The sequence below is a fragment of the Phaenicophaeus curvirostris genome, chromosome 23 (assembly GCF_032191515.1).
Source record: "Phaenicophaeus curvirostris isolate KB17595 chromosome 23, BPBGC_Pcur_1.0, whole genome shotgun sequence".
In the NCBI taxonomy this organism is placed as follows: Eukaryota; Metazoa; Chordata; class Aves; order Cuculiformes; family Cuculidae; genus Phaenicophaeus; species Phaenicophaeus curvirostris.
In genome coordinates, this window is record NC_091414.1 from 350,714 (window position 1) to 375,583 (window position 24,870).

The window sequence follows — 24,870 nt, forward strand, 5'->3', positions numbered from 1 at the left end:
CCGGGTGCTGATTTTAGGGGTGGGGAGGAGGGGCAGGAGCGCCCAGGGGTGGCCTCAGGCCATTTGGATTTCTTTCATATTTCTGTTTATTTGTTGTTGTCCCTTTTCCCTCTGTACAAAATGAGCAGAATGGGCATGGGCGTAGGTGACACGGTGACGCTCACTGCAGCATGGCCCGGATCTGTTTGGACGTGGTGTCGTCATTGAGGTGCCGAGTGGTGTACCTGGATGGAGAGGGGACGGTCACCCCGTGGAGCCCCAACCTGCTCTGCCGCTGCCATCCCGCCGCACTGCTCGGGAAGCTCCACCGTGTCACCCAGGCCCCTGCTCACCTCAGAGCGTTCAGGAGCCCCTCGGTGCTGGTTGAAGGTTGGTCTTTCAAGACTTTGATGCAGCCTTTCATCTGGTGTGGAGAGTGAGAGAGGCAGTGAGCAGCTGTCCCCTTCCTCTCCATCCTCATCCTCGCTGCTTGCGGAGGGATGTGTTCCCGTCTGGACCAGCTCAGACAGAGATGTCCCCATGGGGGACATCCAGGGAGAGGGACAGCCCGGCATCACAGCCATGTTGGGGTGAGTGGGACAGCTGTGATCCCCCCAGACACTCCATGGCCACTCACATCGATCTTGGAGGACTTTGCGAAGGCCCCCACGGGGTGGACATGGTCGTAGAGGATAATGACACCAACCATCACCCGCATGCAGAAGAGGAGGGTCTCAGTGTTGGTGAAGCGGCTCCGGTACTCCCTGCACCGGGAGAGGGGCTGGCTGAGCCCAGCGGGCAGCACGGGCACTGAGATGTGCCCCCTCGCCACACTGGGTACTCACGGGGTCTCCAGCATCACCCTGCAGACACAGGCCATGGTGCTCAGGCAGTCGGTCGTGTCCTCAATGGGGAGGGTCTTGTTCTGAAACCCGACAGGCCCCAGCTGCCATTTCCCCTCCTGACGCCCCCACGGTGCCGGGGCTGGGGGGGAGCTTCCTCCCACCCCAAAGGTTCTCTTGGCCCCCCTCACCTCCGAAACAAACTTGGTGGTGGCATTGCTGAGAGTTTTGAGCATGGGGGTGGCCTCAGCGTAGAAGAGGGACATTCTGTTGGCCATCTCATTGTTCACCTCGCTCTCTGCGTCCAGCTGCGGGGAGATGACCGGGGCTGTAGGGGTGGCTTAACCCCCTGAACCATCCCCAGCCGTGTGACACCCCCGGGAGAGGCTGTCCCTAGGCGGGGGGGGGGTGGGCACCATCCTCTTACCTGCAGGTTGTTAATTCGGTTCCGGCTGATGGTCCTTCTGTAGTAGCTGAAGTCGTTCTGGATGGCGGGGTTGGTCATCTGCGGAGGGGAGAACGCATTAGGGGCAGGGTGGGGGCCTCAGGCAGCTCCACGTTTGCATGGCCCCAGCGTGGCGACCCCGCAGCATTCCCCAGCCCCGTCCTACTGAGGGAGTCACGAGAGGTACCTTGAGCTCGTCGAAGCTGAGGGTGAAGTGGAGGATCTCAGCGAACTGCTTGGCCAGGGCTTGCTCCCGCTCAAGGTGCTGGGTCGGGGCGTACGGGGGGCTGGTGAGGGCCTCCAGCAGGCTCCGCAGGGCATTCTCTGCCGACAAAGCACTGCTGGTCCCCACCCTGCTCCCAGCACCCACACACCCTCCTGCCTGCGCTGGGGAACCTGAGGCAGCAGGACACCAGCAGCTGAGCGCATCCCATGGCCAGGGGCTCCCAGCCGCCCCACTCCTGCAGCTGGGGAGGGATGGGGGATGCAATAAATGGGGATGAGGCTTAGGGTGCTCACCCAGCCGCAGGGAGAACTCGTAGAAGCGCTTCAGCTTAGCGACGAGGGGGCAGACAGCGCTCCAGGCCCTCTCCTGCAGCCTCAGGTCCCCGGGGTTCTGGATGGCCTGTGGAGGGAGAGCACCAGCAGCTGCCCCGAGCCGTGGCGTGTGGGTGGGCAGCGGGTGCCAGGGCTGCACCCACCTCTCGGATCTCCTGCCCGGCACCCGTGTAGGACTGCAGCTCGGCCAGGACAGCCTGCGCCTCCTCCAGCACAGCATTCACCTGGTTCCACACTGCCGTCTCGGCTTCCGTCGGCTGCGCATCTGCAGGGCAGCGCCCCGGGGAGAGAAACCCGGAGGGCTCTGAGTGGAGCCTTGGGCAGCGAGAGCCGGAGCGGGGCGTCAGCACCCCATTTTTTGGCTCTCCCACCAGCCCACAGCCCTTCCCGGCAGGTTTCTCCCCCCAGTCTGTCTCCTTGCTGGAGCTCGAGCCAAACTGTGGAGAGGCAGTAGGTGGGTGTGTGTCCTGGCTGCCCTGCGACCATGGTCCTGCTCACGGGGGTCCCTGAGCAGCCCCCAGCCCCGGGCTGGCCCCAACAGGCTGCAAACTGCCCCGGGGAAGGGGTGTGGAACGATAGTGACCATGGATCTGCCCCAGCGGCCACAGCCCTCCCTCCCCGGGGAGAACCCCGGATGGCAAGGGTGGAGGGAGGACGTCTGGGATGGGCGCAATGCGATGGGCGACGGGTACGAGAACTCAAAATGGCGTGGATGTGGAACTCAGGATAAGTACGGAACAAAAAGGAAAATAAAAATCCCATCTCACTTTCAAAGTCAAGGAAAAAATTAGGGCCTTGGTCAAGTTCGTTATAAGTCAACACTTTAAGAAGGTTCCCCATGTGAAACCTGCAAGAGAAGAAACAAGAGGAAAAAAGCATGATGGTGAGGTGGCACTCGGGGAAGAGGTGCTGGGCTGTGGGCAGCGGCTGGCGGCCTCTCCCCGCTGCTCTGGGGGCTCGAGGCGCTCCCGGCCAGCGGCGATGACCCCGCGGCTGCTCCCGGCCCAGGGCTGCAGCCTCTTCCCCCCGCGATGGTGATGAGCGCTGGTGGATGGGGTGATGGAGAGGAAGGAGTGAAGGGAGGAGAGAGCCGCCAGGCTCCGGCGAGGAGGGTGAAGCGGTGAGCGAGGCCCCAGAGTCCTGGCTACAGGCGTTCCCACCCCCAGTAGTGGAGCCAGCCTGGAACCAGAGGGTCCTGAGGAGCCCCCGCTGCCCTGTCCCTGCTCTGGCGGCGGTGGAGGGGGCCGGGGGTGGGCGCAGGCTGCGCTGCCTCCAACTGCCCCCCAGCCAAAGGTCCCTCGTGGTGGGAGCGGGGTGGCTGCGTGACCTCAGCCCCGGCTATTTTGGGATGCGTGGGTGCTGGGAGCGGTGTGGCGAGCTGTGCTCGGCCCCTCCTGTTGGGGCGAGCGGTTGCTGCTGCACTATTTTTACCCCTTTCGCTCTTGCTCTGAGCTGCGGCCCAGGAGGAAGGGGGCCCACAGGGCTGCGCCGGGGCCGGCATCTCGCTGTGGTGGCCACCATCTCCCGTATGCCTCTGTGTCCAGCCTGGGAGGTCCTCCTGTCCCAGTCAGCCTAAGCCAGCTGGAAACTGGGCAGGTCCCACAGGCTGGACCAGGGTCCCCAGCCCCATCCCTTGGGTGCAGGCTGTGACTACTGTACATTCCTCCCGGCAGGGCAGGTGGCACCGATCTTTCCCTCCTCTTTCCCCGGCATCTCTGGCCTCCAGGCTGTCCCTGCTGTGTGGCGGCAGGGGATGTGCCACTTGGCCACCCGCTGTAATCATCTCATGATAGCTGGCATGTGCCTTACGTCTTCACAGGCCAGGTCCTGCTGCCAGGACGTATCCTGACTCCCCATCACTTGGCCAGGAACGGTCCCCACACCTCCAGGGATGGGGCATCTCTCAGGGCGCCGCTCCCCTGCCCCATGCAGCCCTGAAGGGGGCACAACCAGGCCTGCCCCAAGGCACCTGGGAACATGGGGTTGCTCAGGGACACTGTGCCTCATCCCATCTTCCAGAGAGCAGCCGTGACAGTGGCCCTGGCCCCCTTCTTGCACCCGCCCTGCTTGCAGGACTTACTTTCAAAATCCAGGAAAAAATGAGGACAGTTTTCTAAATCTTTGCCCAATACCTTTATCAGGTTGCCCATGGCCAGCAGACCTGAGCGAGAGAAACAGAACAGAGTGGAACAGCACCGGTGCTGCTGGCTGCACACCCCGCGCCCCCCGAGCCCCCGCTGCCCCGGCACCTACCTGCACCCGTCCCACCCGGCTCTGCCCCGCGGCCCCGCTGTCCCAGCCCGTGCCCTCCTGGCTAAGCGCGGGCGTCACAGCATCCACAAAGTGCAGCGGCTCTGCCCGGCATGTCGGCCGCTGCCGTTTCCCGAGGTGGGGAGGGAAGCAGGGTGCGGGTTCGTGAGCGTCACGCTTCCTGTGGGTGCCTTGGCCGTGCTGCCCCCCCGAGTTTCTCCGGTTCCCGCGTGCCCCACACTCGGCCAGGGGACCCCAGAGTCAGGCTGATTCCCCAGAGGAACAGGGCTGGGCCTCCCGGGGGCAGGGGAAGACCCCAATTGGGATTTCTGCCCCACAGTCTGGGGGTCTGGCGCCCGTGCCGGAGCATCCCACGCACCCAATGGCCACAGCCCCAGTCCTTACCTCAGTGCCCAGTGTGGCGGTGGCTACGGCAGGAGCAGGGGCTGTGCCACCAGCCGAGATCACTTCATGGGCCGGCAGGGACCTGCGGGCAGGAGGGCAAGAGGGTCAGGGGGCTTCCAGCTCCCACCCTGGCTCACAGCTCCACGTGCCACTTGCCAGCCTGCAACCTCATTTGCCTCCATTGCTTTGGGATTGCCAGCAGCCGGTGTCACCAGGAGCTTGTCAGGCATCGCCTGAGGATCCCTTCCCTCCGCACCCCTCGGAGGACCTGCCAGCTTGGGGACAGCCTCGGGGCCGAGCCGTCTGTTCTCATCCCTCCTTGGAGAGGCCAAGAGCCCCAGGGATGGCTCTCCTGATGCTGCTGGGTTTGCTCTTTTCCATGCTTTGTGTGAAGATCCTTTTATGCTGCTGCTGAGCTGCAACCTGAATCCCACAGAGGCCAGGGTGCTCCCCTTACCCTCCATGTTTCCTACAGGGATGTGGGGGGGACAGGTGTGACCCCACGGTGTCAGCGGGCCCTGGGAAGCAGCTGCAGGATTCAGCAGGCTGTAATTAAGAGCTTGGGTTTAATTAACGTGGCTGGGGAGGGGAGAGGGAGAGCTGGAGGAGGTGGCAGTGGCAAAGATGGATGGGGCTGTTGCTCCCCTGCCCAGCACGCCCTGCTCAGCCCCAGTGCAGCCCCTCAGCACCAACACGGATGGCTCTGCCCTCCTCCTCCTGGTCCTGGTAAGCAGTGGCTTTACACTAGGGCTCCGCAGGGTGCACCAGCTGGATGCCAAAATGCAAGCTGCTTTTAGGGGGCTAAGACACCCGGATTCTCCACCCACACCCCTGCCTCAGTTTCCCCAAGCATGGTGGGTGCTCATACCCCACGGTGGGTCACAAAGACACCCAGGGCTGCCCTGGCGCAGTGGCCCTGGGGTCTGTCCTGCTGTGTGCTGGTGCAGATGGGAGGAGCTCTGGGCTCTGTGGGATGGTGCTGGGGGGCCTGGGATGCCCTGGGCAGCTGGCAGGGTGGGAGCCTTGTACCTACTCTGCTCAGGCATTTGCATACATGCAGTGCTTGGCGGGCAGGCGTCCTTGTACCCCAGCTGCCGTTGTCCTTGAAGGTGGCTTGGGGCTGGGATTTGTCACCACTGAACTCTGCTGGTGCTCCGGGAGGGGGCACAGATGGGTCCTTGGGGTGGGGATCCCCCTGCACGAGGCTTGAGGATGCGATTGCTGCAGCCCCCCCCCGGCCCGGAGGGGTGACTGTGCTGAGGGCTCAGCCCCTGGTTTGCACCATTTCCTTGCCTCCAGATGGTTACTCCCTGCAGTAGCCCTTGGCCTGAAAGCCACGGGATGTGTCCCCTCCTCGTGTGGCTCGCGGGGAGGGTGAGGGCCCCCCTCTAGCCTCACCCCAGGTGGCCCTGCATTTTGTCCCTCCTTGCATGGCCTCGCTGTACCCCAGCCCTGCTCTGGTGCCCACTCCTGCAATGCTGTCTCTCCCCGCTGCATCCTGCCCTGAGGGACCCTGCAGTGGGTGTCACCTCATGGGGACATCCCAGCCGATGGGGTAGAATCCTCTCCTGCTCCAGGCAGGGACAAATCCTGCACTCAGGAGCATCACTCCCCACTCAGCCGTCCGCGCCCAGGCTGGCCACGCTAGAGGGGACAGCAGTGCCCCTGGATCAGGCCATCGTGTGTCACCTGGGGACACTTTGGGGCTGTGCCCCTTTGCTGCTGGTGCAGCATCGCGGTGGGCACTGCAGCTGGTCTGCACCCTCAGCTTCCCCAGGCTCAGCTCCACACCCCACGGAGCCCTAGCTTGCTGGGTGCCCCCTGGGTGCCAGGCCGGTGCCCACTGCTGCCGACAACCCTCCTGCCTCTGCCCCTCACCCATGACCGCACCGGCATCGCCGCAGCCATTGCAGGGTTTGGACACACAGTGCCTGAAGGATTTTTCATGGGGTCATCTTACCCCGGGAACCGGGGCACCGGGACAAATCCTGCCCCAGGATGAGAGAGGGCACCACCCAGCTCTACCCAGGGTGGGGTTGGGGCTTCCCGGGGCTGTCACCCCCACAGTTTGGGAACCTCCTTGGCTAGCGGGATGCATGATTTCCCCTGTGGGGCTGAGCCCCTCCGGCGGGGGGCTGGGGGCCTCCCTTCTTGCCGCAGCTGCGGGCGAGCGGCAGGATTTACCGCAGGGCTGGTGGGGGGTGAAGCCGCAGCACCCAGCCGTGCACCCACCCCCACCCGGGGCACAGCAGGCTGCAGCATCCCGGGGGGCTGCACCCACCCCATTGCCCCCAGCCCCAGGGGTGTCCCGCGAGCATTGGTCCACCTGGCTGGGGGTGCAAAAGGAGAGAGGGGTCCCTGCAAGGGGTTGCTTCCGATTTGGGTCCCTGAGGGTGACAGCATCTGCCACAGCTCCTCCCCCGCCATCTCTCAGGCCTGTGGCACCCCTGTCCTTGTCGCCCCAGCTCACCGTGGCGATGGGGACCTCGAGCCGTTGGCAGGCGGTGGCTGCTGCCCGTAGTCTGCGGATGCTGGATTGCGGGTATCGGGGAAGAAGAGCCGCCTGCCGTGTGTGCGAGAGCCTCCCTGCAGCTGCCAATGCACCACAAAGACCACCATAGCCCCCCAGCCCCCCCCACGACACTGGTGACGGTGACGTCTCAAGTGTGAGGGAGATGGGGATGCTTAACCCCCTGCGTGCCGGCTGGCAGACCTCATCGGCCTGCGCAGGGAGGGCTCTGGGTCCCCAGTGGGGTGCTGTGCCCTGGTTTTGGGGCACACAGTGGCACTGAGTGGGGTGCCTGAGCCCCCCCGACAGAGCCAGCCCATCAGCCCAAGTGCCCACTGCCCACTCTGAGCTAGGGAAGGGAAGCCCCCGATTTCCCTTTGCTCCTGTCCCCACCCATGGCTGGCACCTCTTCCCCAGCCCCTTCTCTGGGGAGAGGGACGGCCACCGTCTCCCGCAGCGCCACTGCAAGGCAGCCAAGCCAGGTGGGTCCCCCAGGAGCCCCATTTCAGCTGAGCAGCACCATCTGTCCCCTCTGGGCTCCCCCTGGGGAGGTCCAGGAAGGGCTTGGACAGCCTTTTCCAGGGCAGAGCAGTTCCCATGGCGGGGGTGGGGGGTGCGCGGACCGGGGAGGTGGGGAGCAGGTGGGGAACCCCAACATTTTAGTTTTTCTGCCTTTTTATCCCACGCCCCCTTTTCCAGCCCTGTGTTGAACACCACGGCGGGGACATCCAGAGGGACCCCCAGAGCTGTGCTCACCCCAGGACCGTCTTGCCCAGCAGAACCCAGAGATGCCCCAGGGACAAGGCGTGGGTGACAGCAAGCAGCTCCTCGCTCCTTTCCAAGGGCATTTCTGCACAGCAAATCCTGTCGCGGGTGCCCTCCCCGCGGCGGTGACCCCGCTCCCCAGCAGCCCGGGGGCTGAGCTGCGGGACCCCGGGCTCTGCCGTGCGCCCCGCAGCCGCTGGGGGAGGCTGCAGCCCTGCGCATCCAGCAGCAGCCCAGGACAAACAACTTTTTAGGAACCGGCAGCTCTGCACGCTGGGCACCCTCTGGGTTATCTCCATCCCCAGAGTTTCCCTGTCGCACCCTCAGCCTGGTGCTCCTCAACTATTCCAGGCACCCCATGCCCCTTCAGCACCCCCTGTTCCATATACTGGTTTCAGCCCTGGCAGCTGTGCTTGCTCCAATTAAGCCCTCATTAATTTTTCAGTCCCCCCGTGCACCCGGAGAGCGGGCAGTTTGCTAATTGATGTCTTCTCTTCTTAAATCTATCGGCACCGGCAGCGTGTCGCCCAGACAGCACGGGGGCTCATCCCCTCACACTCTCAGAGAGGCTCATGGAGAGGCTTTGGGGCCATCAGAACTGTGTGCTCGGCGCCCATCGGAGGCTGCTGGCGTGACCCAAAGGCCACGGGGCTGAATCACCCCATCCTGGCTGGGGATCTGGACAGTGGCACGGCACAGGGATATCATGGACCAGACCTGGCTGGCTGGAGACTTCATCTGGGCTTGGTGGCCACCAGCTGCAGACGGGTGGCTCAGGACAGCTAGAGTGGCACTGGGATGGCCGTGGGATGGCCAAGGTCGCTGGGAAGAGCCAGTGATCACCATGGAAATGCTGTGTGTTTGGTTCTGGAGAGCAGAGCAGTTTTCTTGGCCCTTTCACCTCTGCACTTCAGCTGCTTCTCTGAGGACACAGGTTAGCCCTCGTGTCCCCTCACTGCAGGCAGCCCTGAAGCACACCAAGGGAAGGGGACTGCGGGGTGCTTTGGGATCAGCCACCACAGGGGACAGGAGCCAGAGGAGAGTGAGCAGGGCACAGTGAGGAGGAGGAAGCAGCAGCAGAGCGAGGCAGGAGGGGCAGGGAGCACAGGGGTGCTCTGCTCAGGACTGGGGTCCAGGCAGGTGACCCTTATCCCCCCTTGCATCCCGGTCTCAGCATCCTCTCCGCTCTCCCCTTCCAGCATCCCAGTGCCATTTCTCCCCAGCATCCCAGTCCCCCCGGTACCCAGCTGGGACCCCTCCCGGTGACTGGCAGCGCTCGGGCCAATGAGCGGGCGCTGCCGCGGGGAGGTGGGGGGGACCCGCGGCTACAAGAGCGGCGGGGGGGCTGCACCGGCGGCTCCGCGACCCTCCGGCCCCGGCCCCGCCGACCCGCGACCCGCGCCGCAGGTAAGGCCGTGGGGACGGGGACCCGCTGCCCGGAGCTGTGCTGGGGGGCAGAGCATCCCCCGACCCGCGCCCCGGGGCTCGATCCGTCGCGGAGCTGCTGGAGGCGCCTTTCGGGGTTCCCGGGATGCAGCCCCGGGGCGGGGGGGGGGGGGGGGGACACACGCACCCGTAGCGAACCCCTCTGTCCGGGGAGCGGCAGCCGGGGACCCACGGGGATGCTCCGGGTGAGTAGTTCGTGCCCAGCAGCTGTCCCTGCTGTCCCCTGTGCTGCGTCCTGCTCAGGAGGGGGAACCCAGGGCTGTGCGTCAAAGGATGCTCCTCTGGAGTCCTGGCCTCTCTGGGGGCTTCGCTGGCAGGAGAAGGTGTGGTGCTTCTAGCAAAGGTCCTCGTTGCTGTTCCCTTAGGGGCAAAGCCGCCCCTTTTCCAGGTGAGAGGCTGCACCTGCCTGCTTCTGCGGCTGTGGGATAGGTGGGAGGGCACGAGCCTGGTACCAGGTGGGCAGAGCCGGACCGCGCTGCTGGGAGGGCTTGTGTAGCTCCACAGGGGATTCAGCCTTGTGCTCCGTGGGCATCCGGACATTTCCTCGGCTCAGGCTGCTGAGAGTGGTGGGTTACACGCTGCTGAGGCAGACGGCGACAGATGCTGGTGGGATGATGGGGCAGGAAGCAGCCTGTGCCTGCAGGATTAGCTGGGAGCGGGCCTGGCTGGGAGCACAAGGAGCCCCACTCTGCTGTGGAGAGAGGCTTGTGGCCATCCCGGGGTACCCTCATGTCCCTCAGGGCCCCACAGCCAGGAAATCACACGCTCAGAAGGGAGATGGTGCTTGGTCAGGCTCAATGTGAACTTGCACTCAACTTCCTCTGTAGAGAGAGAGCTCCAGGAGCTCTCAGCAAACCATCTGCTGTTCTGGCTAAGTGGTGCCAGCAGCCAAGGCTTCATGGGAGTGGGCACGGTGTGTATCTGAGCGGCTCTGCATCCTGCCCATGCGGCTGCGGGCTCGCCAGCGCTCCAGTGCCCCACGCAGCCCCACGGCACAGGGGTGCCAGGCCATGGACCCCCTCCTCACCAAGGGCTGGTCAGGAGCGGCTCGGGCATCGCTGCAGCTGGCTGGGTACCGCACGTCAGGTGGTGCCACTGAGGTTTTCCACTGCTTTAATGGCAGACTAGCATCACCTCTTTTGTCCCATCCTTACAGAGGGCAGTTGGACATCACAACCTAGTAAAGGCCATGTGAGGCGAAGTTCTGGGTCTTTGGTTGCTTTTCAAGTGTCTTCCTGCAGTGCTAAGGGAACCAGCCTAGGGGATGGGTGAATTGAAGACAATGCTGCTGGTTGCACTGGCTTGCTGCCCCAGGCCAGCTCTTGCACATCTCCAGCAGTGCGAGCCACAGCTGAGCAGGGACACTAAGCCTGTCCCCAGGGCTACAGTCACTGTCCTGGCATTTGACAGTGCATGGACACCCACCAACCAGGTGGATCAGCTCCAGTGTGGGGAAGAGGTGTGCAGGGTCGGCCGGCTGCCAGGATGGAGCAGGGCCTGGGAGCACCAGCCCTCCCCGTGCCTGGTGTGTAGGAGCCACGTGTCTTCCCTCCCAGGGGCAGCCATGGGCAAGCACAACAGTAAGCTGGCCCCGGAGATGCTGGATGACTTGGTGAAGAGCACAGAGTTCAGCGAGCAGGAGCTGAAGCAGTGGTACAAGGGCTTCCTCAAAGACTGTCCCACTGGCATCCTCAACCTGGAAGAATTCCAGCAGCTCTACATCAAGGTGGGTTCTGGCTGGGGCATAAGTGCTTCTGGCGGGACTGGAGCACCCTGCTCCTGCTGGGGCAAGGCTGCCGTTTTGGGTGCATCCTCCACAACAAGCCCCTCCTCCCCACTTTGACCTCTTTTCTTTCCTTCCTGCAGTTCTTTCCCTATGGAGACGCCTCAAAGTTTGCCCAGCACGCTTTCCGTACCTTTGACAAAAATGGTGACGGGACCATTGACTTCAGGGAGTTCATCTGTGCCCTGTCTGTCACCTCCAGGGGCACCTTTGAGCAGAAACTCAACTGGGCCTTTGAGATGTATGACCTCGATGGGGACGGGAAGATCACACGCTTGGAGATGCTGGAGATCATCGAGGTATTGGTGCTTAAAATCAGTAGGAGTAGCTTATTTTTTTTCCCAGGCTTTTCACAGCTATTGGGTCCCTTTTAGCACCAAAGAATGTTTTTGTCCCCAGAGACTTGCCTGAGGGGTCCCTGGTGTGTGCCTGGTTGTAGCTGTGCAGCAGCATGGTGCTGACTGGGTCCCAGCGAGCAGCAATCCTGCCCCCTGCCTTGTCCTGGGACCTTTGCCCATCCAACATTCCCGCACTGGTACTTTGCTTCTCTTCTTGCTCCAGGCCATTTACAAGATGGTGGGGACTGTGATCATGATGAGGATGAACCAAGATGGGCTGACACCCCAACAGCGTGTTGACAAGATCTTCACAAAGATGGACAAGGACAAGGATGACCAGATCTCCCTGGAGGAGTTCAAGGACGCAGCAAAGAGCGACCCCTCCATCGTCCTTCTCCTGCAGTGTGACATGCAGAAATAGAACACTGAGGGCTGATCGCTGGACTGACTGCACCCAGCCTCTGCTCCCCATGAGGGTTTCCATCCCCATTTTCTGCTGAGTCCTGCTGCGCTCGCTTGGCCCCAGGCTCCATCATCTCTGCCACCATCTCTGCTCCTGGCTGTGTCCTGGGTAGCCCATAGTCCATGGGCTGTAGCTCTCCCTCGATGGGCAGAGCCTGCTCTGGGTATTGTTGACTTGATGTTACCTCCAAATCAACCCTCTCCCATCCTGGAGCTGGACTCCCTGCAGCCAATGACGAGTGTCCTGGCTCCCCAGGACCAGCTGTTCCCATGTCCCTCTTTTCTCCCTGCTTTCCCCCACTGCTCCGCCTGGCCCAGCTCCTGACCCTAACTGAAACCAGCTCTTTCTCCTTTCTGCTGTTCCCCCCCAGTCACTTGTGATGCCTCCAGGGAGGGTGAAAGTCCCAGGTCCTGGCCCCAGTCTCTCCTTCCCTGGCACAATTCCCTGTAAGGCTGCCCGGAGCATCCAGGGCTGGCCCCAGAGTGCTGCACCCTCCTGAGGATTCACTGCCTTGGCTTACTCTGCTTGGCTTTAGCTTTTCCACCTCTGCTTCTACTGCTGGGAGCAGCCAGGCTTAGTCAGGGGACACCAGGGGAGAGAAATGTCCAAGGCCACTCTGGATGTGGCCAGTGTCTGCTGCCAGAAGCCACCTTCCACCCCATCATCTGTGTGAGCTGGCAGAGCAAGAGGGTGACTTCCACAACTGCCCCGGCAGAGTCTTGGATGCTTTGTGAAGTTTCTGGTCTTTGTGGATATTGAGGTGATGCCTGGGGTCCAGAATTGAAAGCAGGGGCTGCCTGGCTATTCCATGGGCAGCCCTAGGGCATGGTTGGGAATGTGGGTTCCAAAGGCATATCCTGGTGCTGCTACTGCTGTGATTGCTGTGGGGACTGATGGGTCCTGGACTGGGGCTATGGAGAGGTGTGGATGGGTCCTGAACCTGCTGAGCCTCCTGGCAAGGCTCTGAAGCCACAAGAAACGTCTGCCTCCTTCCTCCCTCCATCCCAGCCTGCTGCCTCCATCCCTCCTGCCCCAGGACAGATCTATTGTCACAGATATATATTTAATCTGCACGTTGTGGTGTTGATGACTGTAATATTTGTTAAGAGATGGTGAAGTTGTTATCTATTTTTTTAATGGAAAAATAAACTGTCCCAATGTGTGGTGTTCCCCCCGACTGGCTTGTCTGGGGGCAGCTGGCTGCTGCAGCTGTGAGGAGAGAGGACACTGCACTCCTGAGCATCACTTACGGGTCTCATCTGAGCCTGTGACACTTGAAGAAGCCCTTGGGGACAGCACAGTGGGGCTCAGCCTTGGGAGCTGTGCAGGTGAGTGGAAGTGTAACCCTTCAACTGTGTAGGTAGCTTTGGGAAGGGAATGCTGCCTTATGGGGATGGGCAGGACCAGACACCCCTGGTCTATGCTGGAAATGTGTTTCATTTGTCAGCTGGGAGCTGGAGCCTGGCTGTGTCGTTCATTTAGGGTTGGTATAGCCAAAGCTCCTGATGGCTTCAACTTGGGCCCCATCCCAGCATCATCAGCACCTGGGATCTGCGATCTTTGTCTTCTCAACCTCCTCTTCTCCACCCCAATCTTCCCCACATGTTTTCCTCTGATTTTCTTCTCAATCAGCAGCCTGCAGAGACAGTGGCTGTTGCTAAGGAGCTCTCGCCAACTTCAAACACTTCTCTAGTCAATTGGGCAGTGCTGGCTCCTGCTGCGAGCCCAGCCTTGCAGTGCCACTCGCCCCATCCCGCCTGGCCCCAGCGCGTGGGGTGCTGCATGGCTCAGCATCCCCCCTGCACAGGACCAGCATGCTGCCTGTCCTGCAGCAGCAAGACCCTAAGCACAGGGATGGGAGGGGGACAAACCCATGGCAGCGTGTGTGTATTTTAAAAGCGCAGCTGAGGGACAGCTCTGCTGCTGTGCCGTAAGTCCTGGGGTCAGGATCCTCCATCCCTTGGTCCTTCCTGGCTGCTGAGTTTTGGTCTCCGGGGTGCATGCCCCGCTCCCAGGGGGTCTCAGGGCTGGGGGTCTGCTGGCCGTGGTGCAGTCGTCAGCCTGAGCTGAAAGCCGGCTCCACGTGCAGCTCCAGGGCTGGATTCAATCCCACCAGCCCTCATGGGAGAACGTTTAGTGAAGAGCCTTGATTAATATCGATGCTCACTTCATTAACTATCGCACGGTGCCGTTTGCGCTGGGGCAGAGCGGAGCATGAGCCCGCAGCCCGCAGCCCCGGGAGCCTCTGCCCCCTTCAGCCCCTGTGGGGCCCCCCTGTGCCCTTCCAGCCCACCGTGTCGCCCCGCGGTGCCCCCCGAGCAAACCCCGAGCGCTCCTCGAAGCTTTCGGGCTAGGAGTGACCCTCCCCGGTCCCGGTCCCGAAGGGGTTAATGCTCGTCCCGGTGGGCTGAAACCCCGCCCCGTCACGGATCCCGTATAAAGCGGCGCCGCCGACCGGGAGCGGCTCCCGGAGCGCCCGGTGCCGCCGCGATGGAGCTGCCGGGCACCGCCGGGGCCCCGGGGCGGCCCTGGGACGAGGCCAAGGCTTTCTACGACAGCCTCGCCCCCAAGAAGAAGCCCAAATCGGTGAGCCTAGGGCTCCCCCTTTCCTTTGGGTGCCTCCCCCTGGGTCCTCCATCCCCTGCGGGTCTCTCCGGGTGCCCCCCGTTCCCTCCGGGACCCCCATCCCCTGCGGGTTCTCTGGGATCCTCCCGGGTACCGCATCCCCTCCGGGTCTCCCCGCGTCTCTCCTGAAAGCCTCATCTCCTCCGGGATCCCCCGTGGACCCCTCTGGGTCTCTGTGGGTGCCCCATCTCCTCCAGGTGCTTCAGGGACCCCCTGGGTTTCTGATCTGCCACTGACCCCGTCTCCATGGAGCTCCCTGGGGAAGCCCCGGGTCTCTCCAGGTGCCCCTTCTCCTCCGTGGCATCCCTGGGTTGCCCTTGGTTCTCTCCATATCACCCCCTTTCTGTGTCCTGCAGGTCCCCGGGTGTTCCCGGTGCCCCTGGGCTGAGGTGTCCCTGCGGAGCCGCTGGTTCCAGAGCCGGGGCAGCAGGGGGGCAGCAGGGGGGCATTGCGGGGCCAGATCCTTCCTGGGGCAGCGGGGCGTCACGGGGTGTCAGCACCCCGCAGTCTCGCCTGCTCCAAGAGATTAGAGGGGAAGCCTGTGTTATCTAACAAGGGAGTGCCTGGCAGTGCTGCTGTGGCACCGGGGGGCTGGGGCTGCACCCCAGGCTGCGATGGCCTCGGACCCCAGCCTGGAGCCATCCTGGGGCTTTGGGTCCCCCGGAGTGTGGGGCTCTGGCAGAATCGCTGCCCACGGTGGTGCTGGAGCCCAGTGACACCAGAGCCTTTTGCAGCGGGGCTCTGTGTGTGACCCCTTGGCAAAGGGGGACAGCGAAGCCCCAGCTCGGAGCAGTGCCCCTGCTTTCCCTGCTGGGGACCTGGCTGCAGCCCCTGGTCCTGTACCCGCTGCTGCTGTCGTCCTGCCCAGAGCAGAGGGACAGCTTGGCTTGGTGATGGGGTGCAGCCAGTTCTCTTGTGCCATGCTTTCAGCCTCCTCCTGATGCGAGTCCAGGCTCCTCCTCTTCCTCTCCTTGCAATGAGCTTGCTGGCATGCTAGTCTGTGCTGTACAACTGGGGAAACTGAGGCACAGGGCAGTGACGTGGTTTGCTTGCATGGCAGACCCGTGGCAGAGCTGTGATCTCGGCTCTCAGGCCCTGAATGGGGCTGTGCTACCCACCCGTGTGGGGCTGAGGCTGATGCCCGTGTGCCCCTCTGCCGGGCAGGCTGGGGGCCCCACGCCTGTGGGGAGGCAGCTCGGCTGCCCTCGCACACCGCTGGCTGTCCTGCCAGGCAGCTGTCGGGCCCCGTGATGGATGGCTGTGGGGTGCTTTTCCACTTTATAAATAAGGTGTTTGGAAAACTCAAAAACATCTCAGTCGTTGCCCTGAACTTTAATCTGATCCCGAGCAGGGGGCTCGTGGCGGCCCAGGGCTCCCTTGTGCATGCGGGAAACGGCGTTTGCTGTCGTCTGTGCCCTTGCGGGTGCTCGGTCTGTCCACCCTCCGCCAGCCTGAGCGGGTACTGGTGTGTGTGTAGGGCTGCTCCTGCTGGGGATGTGCCCTCAGAAGCAAGAGGCAGGGTAATTTCTGGGGGTCCCATTCCTGGCTGGGTTAACAGGTCCCCACAGGTCTCCCTGCTCTGCAGGGGTCTCCGCTTTTCCTTCGCCCCCGCTCCCACACTTGTTCCGGCCTTGCTCCTGCCAGCTGGGGAGGTCAGCAATGAGACTTGTCACTCTTCAGCAATGTGGAAAATGTCCCCCAGTCTCTCCAGCGACGCCGTGCTGGGGGGACGGGCTGGGTTGGTGGGAGCTGGCCTTCTGCTCGCTCCACTCCTCTGGGCACCTTGCTCCTCCCCTGCACCCCTGGGGACCCGTCCAGCTCATCAGGGCGCCTCGTTTTTGGGGTGCTTTAGCTGAGGTAGTGTTTTGTGGAATCAAACCCTATAGGCAGCAGCAGGGACCATGCTTGACCCTGGAGCAAGTCCTTTCCCTCCCCTTTGTATCCAAATCTCACACCAAAGTTCACCTCAGAGTTTTGAGTTCAGCCGCAAGGAGTCAGTTTTCTGCAGCATCCAGGGAAGTGCCCAGAGCTGGCAGAGTTCCTCCAGGTGTTTAAGATCAAGGTGTGGGTCCAGCAGATTCAGCCCAGGCAATGCACAAGGATCTGCTGTATCTGAGGGTGCAGAATGGGGTCCCCAGTGTGGCTCCTGCATTGGAGCTGGTGTTGGGTGCCGCTGTGGGCACCTGTGGCGTTCCTGGCTGGGAGGGCACAGCCCTGCCGCACATCCCACGAGCGTGTGGGATTTCCAGATGTCTGCCTCTAATCCCTGGGGGGCTGCTTAGGGTTTATATCTGATTATGAGTGTGATTTAATGGCCTGCCAGCTGTTGGGTCTGCAGAGGAAAATGTGCCATTTCCAGTTGCTACTGCAATCCACCGTTACCCTAGACTGGGGTGCTTGGGTCTGGGATGGCTTTTGCATTTCACAGAGCTGGAGCCTGCTGGAAAGGTCACTTATGCTTCTGTGATGGGGTTTGGACTTTGTGGACCACCTGGAGCTGTGCTAAGGGCTGTCGTTCCTCTTCAGGGGTCTCAGCTGCCAGGATGTGTTCCTGTTCATTCCCCCTGCCTGGCTGAGCGTGGGGATGGACCCAGGGTTGGGATGGGACCTTCCCCTGTGCTGTCCTGCTTGCGCTTCTGTTAAACATCATTAATCTCTCACTTCGTGTTCAGGATGGGGCTGAATCTGACCTTCCTGTGGGAAGTGAGAGGAGCTCACAAGGAATACCCTGGCAGCAAATTCAGTTGGGTTCAGCTGGGCAGACCCCCACAGCTGTTTCCTGGGGCTGTGTTGGATGATGAGCTTTAATTGACCTTGGCTGACCTTGGCTGCTGCTCTGAGGGTAAAACAGGGTTTATCAGTCAGTTCCCAAACCCACTGGAGCAGGGATCATGCTGGGATGGGTGCTGTGCAGGCTCCACAACAGCTCGTGGGACTGAATGTGTCCTAACGAGGGCTGCGAGTGGGACCCCTCCCATGCGTGCGCTTCCTATTAAAATTGAAGGGCGTTTTCCCCAAAAATGGTGGTGTTTCAAGGTAAAGTGGAGTTTGTTGGATTGTTCACAGCCCTCTGGCAGAGGGTTTGAGGCACTGTGGGTTCCCATAGCGCTGTGACTTTTTAAAGCCTGTTTTTGATTGTAGTAATGATCATTGCAGTACCAGTGAGGACGGAGGAGCATCCAAATGACCTTGAGGACAGCGTGCTTCCAAATGAAACCTTTGCTTCAAAGAAGTGTTAAAACGCGATGCTCTCCTCGCAGAGCAGTATTGCTTTATTTTTTTAAATGTCAGCATTTCCCTGAGAATAGCAGGGCTGCTCCAGCCCAGCCCGAGCTGGGAGCTGTGTTAGCGCCTGGGTGAGACTTGCCTGCAGAAGGAGCTCCAAAGGTGCAAATCTTCCTTGGCAGGAGTGAGCAAAATCCGGCAGGTCCCATTCCTGGAGACCAGGCTTCCTGCCCGCAGGCAGCTGGGGCTCCAGCAGCCCACGCTGGGGCAGGGTTAGGGCCCCAGGCTTATGGTTATTTTTATTGCTGTGTTTATTGCCTCTTAAATTAACCTCCTGGAGGCTGGAACCTTTAAGTGGCAGGGAAGAAATCTTGAGCAGCCTGTTGCCGTCACACAAGGTGCCTGTGCTGATGCTGTGGGGAGATGGAGATGCAGATTCCAGCCGGGCATCCGGCTGCACTTGGCTTATGGCCCTGCATGCGCATCTCACCTGGTGAACATGCCTCTGCGCCGTGCGTGCTGCTGACCTCATTTCCCTGCTGGGGATCCTCCTGCAGGGCTGGCGTGGAGGATGCTCTGCCCTTTGGCCCATTGGGGACCAGGGGTGGGGAGCAAATGCCCAGCAGCTCCACCCAGCTCTCCTAAATGATCCAGCTCTGCAGGAGCAGTGTGGAGCAGCAGGATACCTCGCTGGAGGCCAATGGCCGCATGTCCCAAGACCTTTAATAATTATTAGTATTTTCAGCTAATAAATGGCCCATGACACTGGAGTTATTAATTAATGAGTTGGAGTGCTGAGATATGGCCCATGACGAGTTAATAGCTAACACCACCAGGTGGCTAAACATGAGATGGGAACCTGGCTGTGGGTCACTTGTGGGAGAGATGCTGGTGTTCCTGATGTGTTTCTGCTTGGACCTGGGTGATCCTGTGTGTCCTGGGGGTGGTTCACCTGCTTTCTCAAAAGAGCTTCTTCCAAATGGGGCCTTATTTCTCTGCAAATGTGGTGGGAAGGGGATCTCTCTGGCCACAGGGATGTTCTCAGCCTGAGCTGGTCTGTGTCTAGTCCTGATCGCTCACTGCTTAATCTGCTTGCTGGGGATTTTGGGTGCTGATGTGGCCTTGGAGAGGCGTCTGGGGCCAACTGTGCTGCAGGGTTGGCCCAGGGTGTGACTTATGGGGGGTGTGGTGCTGGGAATGGCATGGGGGTGCCAGTGACTCATTCCTGGGTGCGTCTCCATGCTGGGCAGGATCAGCAGGGCCAGGATGAGGGCAGAGCAAGCCCCAGGGCGGACCCTGCCCTGCAGGGGGTGAAGGTCCCCAGTGCGGATGGGGCACCTTCTCCTTGCCTGGCTGCTGTTCCTGTGAAGCTCAGCCCTAGGCAGGGTGGGAGCTTGAACTTCGGAGCACCTGGGTGTGCGGAGAGGCTGCCAAGGTGCCCTCCTGCTCCTGGGCAAGCAGCATTGCTGGAGGATTACTCATGGGGCTACATGAGGATCCTGGATATCACCGAGAAGCTGAGGGTGAGGTGTCTCTGAAGTGTTGACCACCTGGATTTCGCAGGCTCCCTGCAGACATGCATCCCAGGAGCATCCCTCGTGTGAGCCCCCAGGACTTGTGCAGGCGGAGTCTGCAGGGGACAGGGCTGCCTGTGCCGCTCTCCCTTGGGATTTGCTGTTCTGGGAGTGAGGATTTCTTGTTGGCCATCAGTAATGAATTTGCTTTCATGCTTGCAAGTGGGTGATGGGGATTAACACTGTTGTGCCCTCAGAGGGGAGAGAGGATGGGTGAGGGTCAAGATTAGATTGGCTTTCCTGGTGTACCCTCTCGCTGCCAAGTCCCACTAAAGGCCCCTTGTTGACTTCAGTGGGTTTTGGATGAAGCCCTTGAACATTAATAACAATGACTCATAAATCATTGCTTGCACCACCTGCTTGTCGTGTTTCCGCCCACAATAACTATATCAAGTGTTTTTATGAGCTGAGCTGGCACGAGTTGTTTGTCACATCTGGACAGCATTGTGGGAGTGCGGATCTGGCCGAGCTGCAGCTTGTGGGTTTTCCTGGCTGGGGGGGAAAAGCCACACAGATTCCTTCTGTGTGGGGTTGAGTGGCTCTCCTGGGGGAGCACATTGGGTCCAGATGGGTCCTGGGAGCCTGTTTGTAGTGGAGAGGCTTGGACGTGGTGCAGGCGGCAGAAAAAAGCCATCAGGTATCCGAATGCATGAGGATGCAGCATCCAGGCTTCATGTGTTGAAGCCCTGGAGGATCAGGGCTGCAGATGCCCTGTTGGTGTGGCTGTTCTCCAAATCACTGTGGAGGTGTTGCCTGTTGTGTGGAAGGTTAACAGACGCCTCCCTGGGCAGCGGAGCTGGGTGCAGGGGCTGCCTCCCCATTTTACTCCTTTTCCGTACAGCCGAAGCCCGAGAACGCCATCACCATCGCGGTGTCATCGCGGGCGCTTTTCCGCATGGAGGAGGAGCAGAAGATTTACAACGAGCAAGGGGTGGAGGCCTATGTGAAATACCAACTGGACCATGAGAACGAGCCTTTCCTTCCCGGGGCCGCCTTCCCCTTTGTCAAAGTGAGTGTCTTTGCCGCCAAAGCTGAATCTGCCCTGAGTGAAAAGCTTTGGTCAGAGCATGGTGCTATGGGGTGCTTGGGCAGGGAAGGGATGGGGAACGAGCCATGTGGCAGGAGAGACGTGCACCAAGCAAAGAGAGGTCAAATAAACCTCCTGGCGAGGGATGAACTTCTTCCAGGATGGAGGAAACGCTGAATTTTCCATATTGGCAACTGAGCCTAAGAATTGCAGAAATCATCTCTTTGGATCATATTGAAGCTTCCCTTTAGGGAGTTCTCATATCTCTTCTTTTTTAATTACAATTTATTCGGTCTTTTAAATTGGCTGTATTTAGCCTCACTGTAGAACTGGCCAAGTTCTAATTTTGACGTGTTGTAATGAGACATTTCAAACTTTGAAACCATTTTGCAGTATCTGCCCAGTTCCACTGGATTTAGTGTATTTTTGTGTGCTGGCCCTCCCTGCTGTGATCTCTTGCCTGTTCCCAGTGACTAAACAAAGCTGCTTGGTGGGGAGACTTGTTCCATTCCTGATTGCTCAAAAAGCACTTATCTGTGACTTTGAGCTATTTTTATTCTCATCTCCTAATGAAAAATTGAAATGTTTTGTGTTTGAAAACAGCCGAGTGGCTACATGTTTTTTCCCCAAATCAATCTCTCTTCCCAGCTGAAGCTGCTTGCTGATGACAGCTTGGCTTGGGTTGGAGTGGGGGTCAGGCCAGATCCCTGGTTTTGGTGAACAGAAGTGTTTTTGCTCAGTGAGAACTGGGGAAGGGCCATGCCTGGGGCTCACTGACACCCACCTCCCCTTGCCCTGCGGTGCTGCAGGCACTGGAAGCAGTGAATGCGAAGCTACGTGAGCTCTACCCTGACAGCGAGGAGCTCTTTGACATCGTCCTCATGACCAACAACCATGCCCAGGTTGGGGTTCGCTTGATCAACAGCATCAACCACTATGGTAAGCTCAGAGCAAAGTCGTCCTTCACATGGGTGCTACTGGCTTTTGGGCAGGGCGTTATTGCCTAGCAGCAGGATAAGGGGATGCTTTCTCCTGTCTCTTCCACCAAACCACCCACTGAACCCGCTTCTCCCAAATTTCATGAGCTTAGAGTGGAAGTTGGCTGGTGGTGAGGATGCTCTGGCTGCTGGCAGTGCTGTCTAACAGCAGTAACAAGACGAGCCCCCATCCTGCCGGCTCTTGGGAGGCCACGGGGGAGTCACGTCAAGGCTCGTTTGGGAGGTGGCCACGCTCACCCCGGTGTCCATCTGTCCTCAGATCTGTTCATCGAGAGGTTCTGCATGACAGGAGGGAACAGCCCCATCTGTTACCTCAAGGCCTATCACACCAACCTCTACCTCTCCTCTGATGCTGAGAAAGTGAGTGGGGCCATTGAAGAGGGTGAGTCTGGGGTCCAGCTTAGGGGGGCACTGCGGGGAGCCTGGAGCCCTCAGGGTTGGTGCCAGGACTAATAGCTCCAATGTCCCTGTGCCTGTGTGCAGCTAGAGTCTGCCTTGTCGCACATCCCATCCTTGATGCTCCATAGAGTGTCCAGTTTCCACAGAAATAAAACTTTCCTCGAGCTCCACAGCTCTTCCAAGGTGAAGACACTGTTTTTCCCTGTTGATTCTTGCATGCAAAGGGAGGTTTGTCATCTGGGGATTTGTTTTTGCTGGAAAAGGTTTTGGGGACAAACTGCAGGCACTACTGGGTGCATGTGTTACTTGTAGTGTTTGCTTCTATCCTGTCGTTTTGTTCTGGTCCTCAACAGATGAGCCACAAGGCCAGGTCCTTGGGTAACTGTCACCTCTTGCCTTGTGCTTTGTCTCCACAGGAATCGCTGCAGCCACCATCTTCAGCCCTAGCAAAGACCTGGAGGTGTCAGAGAACCAGCTGCGGGTGGCATTTGATGGTGATGCCGTGCTTTTTTCAGATGAGTCAGAGCAGATCGTGAAGGCTCATGGCTTGGACATGTTCTTTGAGCATGAAAAGGCTCACGAGAACAAGCCTCTAGCACAGGTACTGTTGGGCTGCACCCAGAGAAAGCCTCTGGGAGAGAGGCAGCCTGTAGGGATGCTCTTAACTCTGAGAACAAGCCAGGGTTTGGTATGCAGAACGTGGAGCAGGGTGGGTCAGCAGCCTGGTGCTGCTGGATTTGGCCCCCGAGATGGCTGCGGCTGGCTTCTTGCTGTCCTTCCTGGGGGTTCGCAGGAAGAAGGGGTGCACCAGCACGTCTGGCTCTGCGGGGACTGGGTGCCTGGAGGAAGGAGTAGCATATAGATCTCAGGACTGATGGTTTCCTCTTGCATTGGCAGGGACCCCTGAAGGGCTTCCTGGAGGCCCTGGGGAAGCTGCAGAAGAAGTTCTATTCCAAGGGGATGAGGATGGAGTGTCCCATTCGCACCTACCTGGTCACTGCCAGGAGTGCGGCCAGCTCGGGAGCCCGGGCCCTAAAGACTCTGCGCAGCTGGGGACTGGAGACGGACGAGGCTTTGTTCCTGGCCGGGGCTCCCAAGGGGCCGCTGCTGAGGAAGATCCGTCCCCACATCTTCTTCGATGACCAGATGTTCCATGTGGAGGGAGCCAAGGAGATGGGCACCGTTGCTGCGCACGTCCCCTATGGTGTTGCCCAGAAGCCCAAGCGGCCAGTGCAGGAGAAGCAAACCCCGAACAGCAAGTAGCGGAGCTGGCTGGTCCCGCGGCCCCCAGCGTGTGGCACAGACTCCACCGCGTGCACCTTGCTGTGACCTGGGTTGAGGTCTGCAAGGCAGCGCGTTTGCCCTGGCGACTGCGAGGTTATTCCCTGTCGGGAGCAGGGATGGAGGAGGGGGCTGATGAAAGGCGTCCTTTCACCTCTGTGTTCATTGCGATGTCCTGGTGTTGTCTCAGTTCCTCACCGGGCCGGAGGCTCCCCTGCACCTGGCAGCTTCAGGAGCCTGTTTTCCTGTTTGGCACTTGCTTCGGGCAAAATCCCTTGAGGACAGATCTCACCTTTTGTGGGCTGTTCGTGCTAGGCAGGTTTAACCTATTGGTGTTTCTTTAGAACCCCAGGTAATTCCCAAAGCCTTTGATTTACAAAGCAAATGTTCAGGCTGAACTGTTGAACTGGAAAGTTGGGAGCACTCAAAACCCCTTCTTTCAACTTTGAAACAAAACATTGTCCCTTTTAAGTAAAATTAAATCATAACATTGTTCCTTCACAGCCCCAGCCCCTGCTCCCCAACCAGAAGATCTTTCACATCTTCGTCCTTTCACCAAGCCTTTGTTGGCTGAGCAGCCTTCCTTCCATGCACTAAATTTTGGAAAAATAGAAACAAATGCTTATATACGATAAATAGAAATCCTGTTCCCTGCTTGAAGCTTTGGGCCAGCGTATTGTTGGCCCAGGGTTTTAAGTTGGGGTTTCACGGTTGTGTGAGTTAGCACTTTAATAATCTCAGTGAGGTGTGCAAAGCTCAGCTCTGCATGATACAGGTCCACAGACACATGCCTGGGGCTTGATTTGAGTTAAAAGCTGGCCCTAATATATTAGGGACATCATTTGAAGTCCATTTAGGTAAATCTGCAGAGAACTTCAGCCTAGGCGATTTAATTAAAGGATTCCCCTCCCTCCTCTCTAGACTGAGCCATATGAGTTGATAATCTCTTTCTCTTCAGCTTCTTAAAACCTCTGGTGTTTCCTGAAATAGACACCTCTGCTAGTGATGCTGTGAGAGAGCTAAGTCCCTGGTTAAAAACCAGGAAGATAAATCAACTGGAGAGCTGCTCTGACATTGGTGTGACAATCGCGCCAATGTTACTGCACAGAGCCCTGGCCCAAAGGATGATGCTATTGGAGTGAAAATGTAGAGATTACTTCTGTCTTGTGGGCTGTTTTTGCTTTCAGGCCACACACTGCATGGTTGGGCACAGAGGATGCCCAGTGCTGTCAGTTTTCTGCAAACACCAGCTTCACAGGCTCAAGTTTTCCCAGGTGTTTTCTGCCTCAACTTTACAGGGAGGTTTCAGCTGAAGCAGCTCAGCCCTTCCTGGCTGCGAGGCCAGAGCTCGATTTATTGCACTCTGATGGATGCATAAACAAGGTAGTGATGCCTTTGGTGGCACAGGAGCCTGTTTTCTCATTGTGCTGCTCTAGCAGTGAAAAGCAAATTGCACTTTTCCCCCTGAGCCATTTCACCTTGACAGAGTGTTATTTATCACGTCTGGGTGATGAACACCTTGGAAGGTTTGAAATCCAAACAAAATATCTTGAAAGAAATTCGTACCTCAGTAACCTATCTATTGGTACCTCTATAACCTATCTAATATACAGATTTATAAAAAGGTCTTTTTAATGTGAACCCCAGATTTTGGGATCTGAACTGCATCTCAGAGACCTTTTTGGCAGCTGTGAGAAAGATAAGAGCCTGTCCTCCCAGTAAACATTTCCAAGGTGTTTCCTGAAGATCACAGGGTGGAAGCCCAGCCAAGCTGAACTCACGGATGGGCTGCACCAGGGCCTCCCAGGAGGTGATGTTGCAAGGGGAACAGGGATGTCGGCAAGTCCTTAGGAGCCCCGAGCCAGGGCAGGGTGCAGGCGCAGCGGCTGGGGGTTGGGTGCTTGCACCGAGTGCCACGGGGAATCTGCGCTTTGGATGAGGGGGTGGCAGGGCTGGGC

At 59.4% G+C, this 24,870-nt stretch overlaps 3 protein-coding genes across 7 annotated transcripts; 2 read left to right on the forward strand and 1 right to left on the reverse strand.

The window, feature by feature from the left end:
- On the reverse strand, positions 1-7,107 carry LOC138730173 (CYFIP-related Rac1 interactor A-like). 5 transcript variants are annotated; one of them, XM_069875091.1, is made up of 13 exons: positions 6,950-7,107; positions 4,480-4,561; positions 3,905-3,985; positions 2,592-2,671; positions 1,968-2,089; positions 1,786-1,891; positions 1,454-1,590; positions 1,249-1,326; positions 1,013-1,129; positions 825-904; positions 617-743; positions 333-403; positions 3-224 (listed from the first exon to the last, which is right to left on the reverse strand). In XM_069875091.1, the coding sequence occupies exons 4-13, from the start codon at positions 2,662-2,664 to the stop codon at positions 161-163; spliced, it is 975 nt and encodes a 324-aa protein (XP_069731192.1). In that variant the 5' UTR covers positions 2,665-2,671; positions 3,905-3,985; positions 4,480-4,561; positions 6,950-7,107; the 3' UTR covers positions 3-160. The 5 variants fall into 5 exon arrangements, with proteins under 5 accessions (XP_069731194.1, XP_069731195.1, XP_069731191.1 ...); XM_069875093.1 differs by lacking the exon at positions 2,592-2,671 and having other exon boundaries at positions 1-224; XM_069875092.1 differs by lacking the exons at positions 4,480-4,561; positions 6,950-7,107 and adding an exon at positions 4,078-4,212.
- Positions 7,108-10,725: 3,618 nt separating this feature from the next.
- HPCAL4 (hippocalcin like 4) lies at positions 10,726-12,236 on the forward strand. The gene is made up of 3 exons (XM_069875104.1): positions 10,726-10,925; positions 11,066-11,281; positions 11,544-12,236. Exons 1-3 carry the CDS (start codon positions 10,764-10,766, stop codon positions 11,739-11,741), a joined length of 576 nt encoding a protein of 191 aa, XP_069731205.1. The 5' UTR covers positions 10,726-10,763; the 3' UTR covers positions 11,742-12,236.
- A 2,000-nt stretch (positions 12,237-14,236) lies between these two features.
- NT5C1A (5'-nucleotidase, cytosolic IA) lies at positions 14,237-22,963 on the forward strand. The gene is made up of 6 exons (XM_069875157.1): positions 14,237-14,369; positions 20,049-20,216; positions 21,044-21,173; positions 21,492-21,614; positions 22,048-22,232; positions 22,529-22,963. Exons 1-6 carry the CDS (start codon positions 14,274-14,276, stop codon positions 22,892-22,894), a joined length of 1,068 nt encoding a protein of 355 aa, XP_069731258.1. The 5' UTR covers positions 14,237-14,273; the 3' UTR covers positions 22,895-22,963.
- The last annotated feature ends 1,907 nt before the right edge of the window (positions 22,964-24,870 follow it).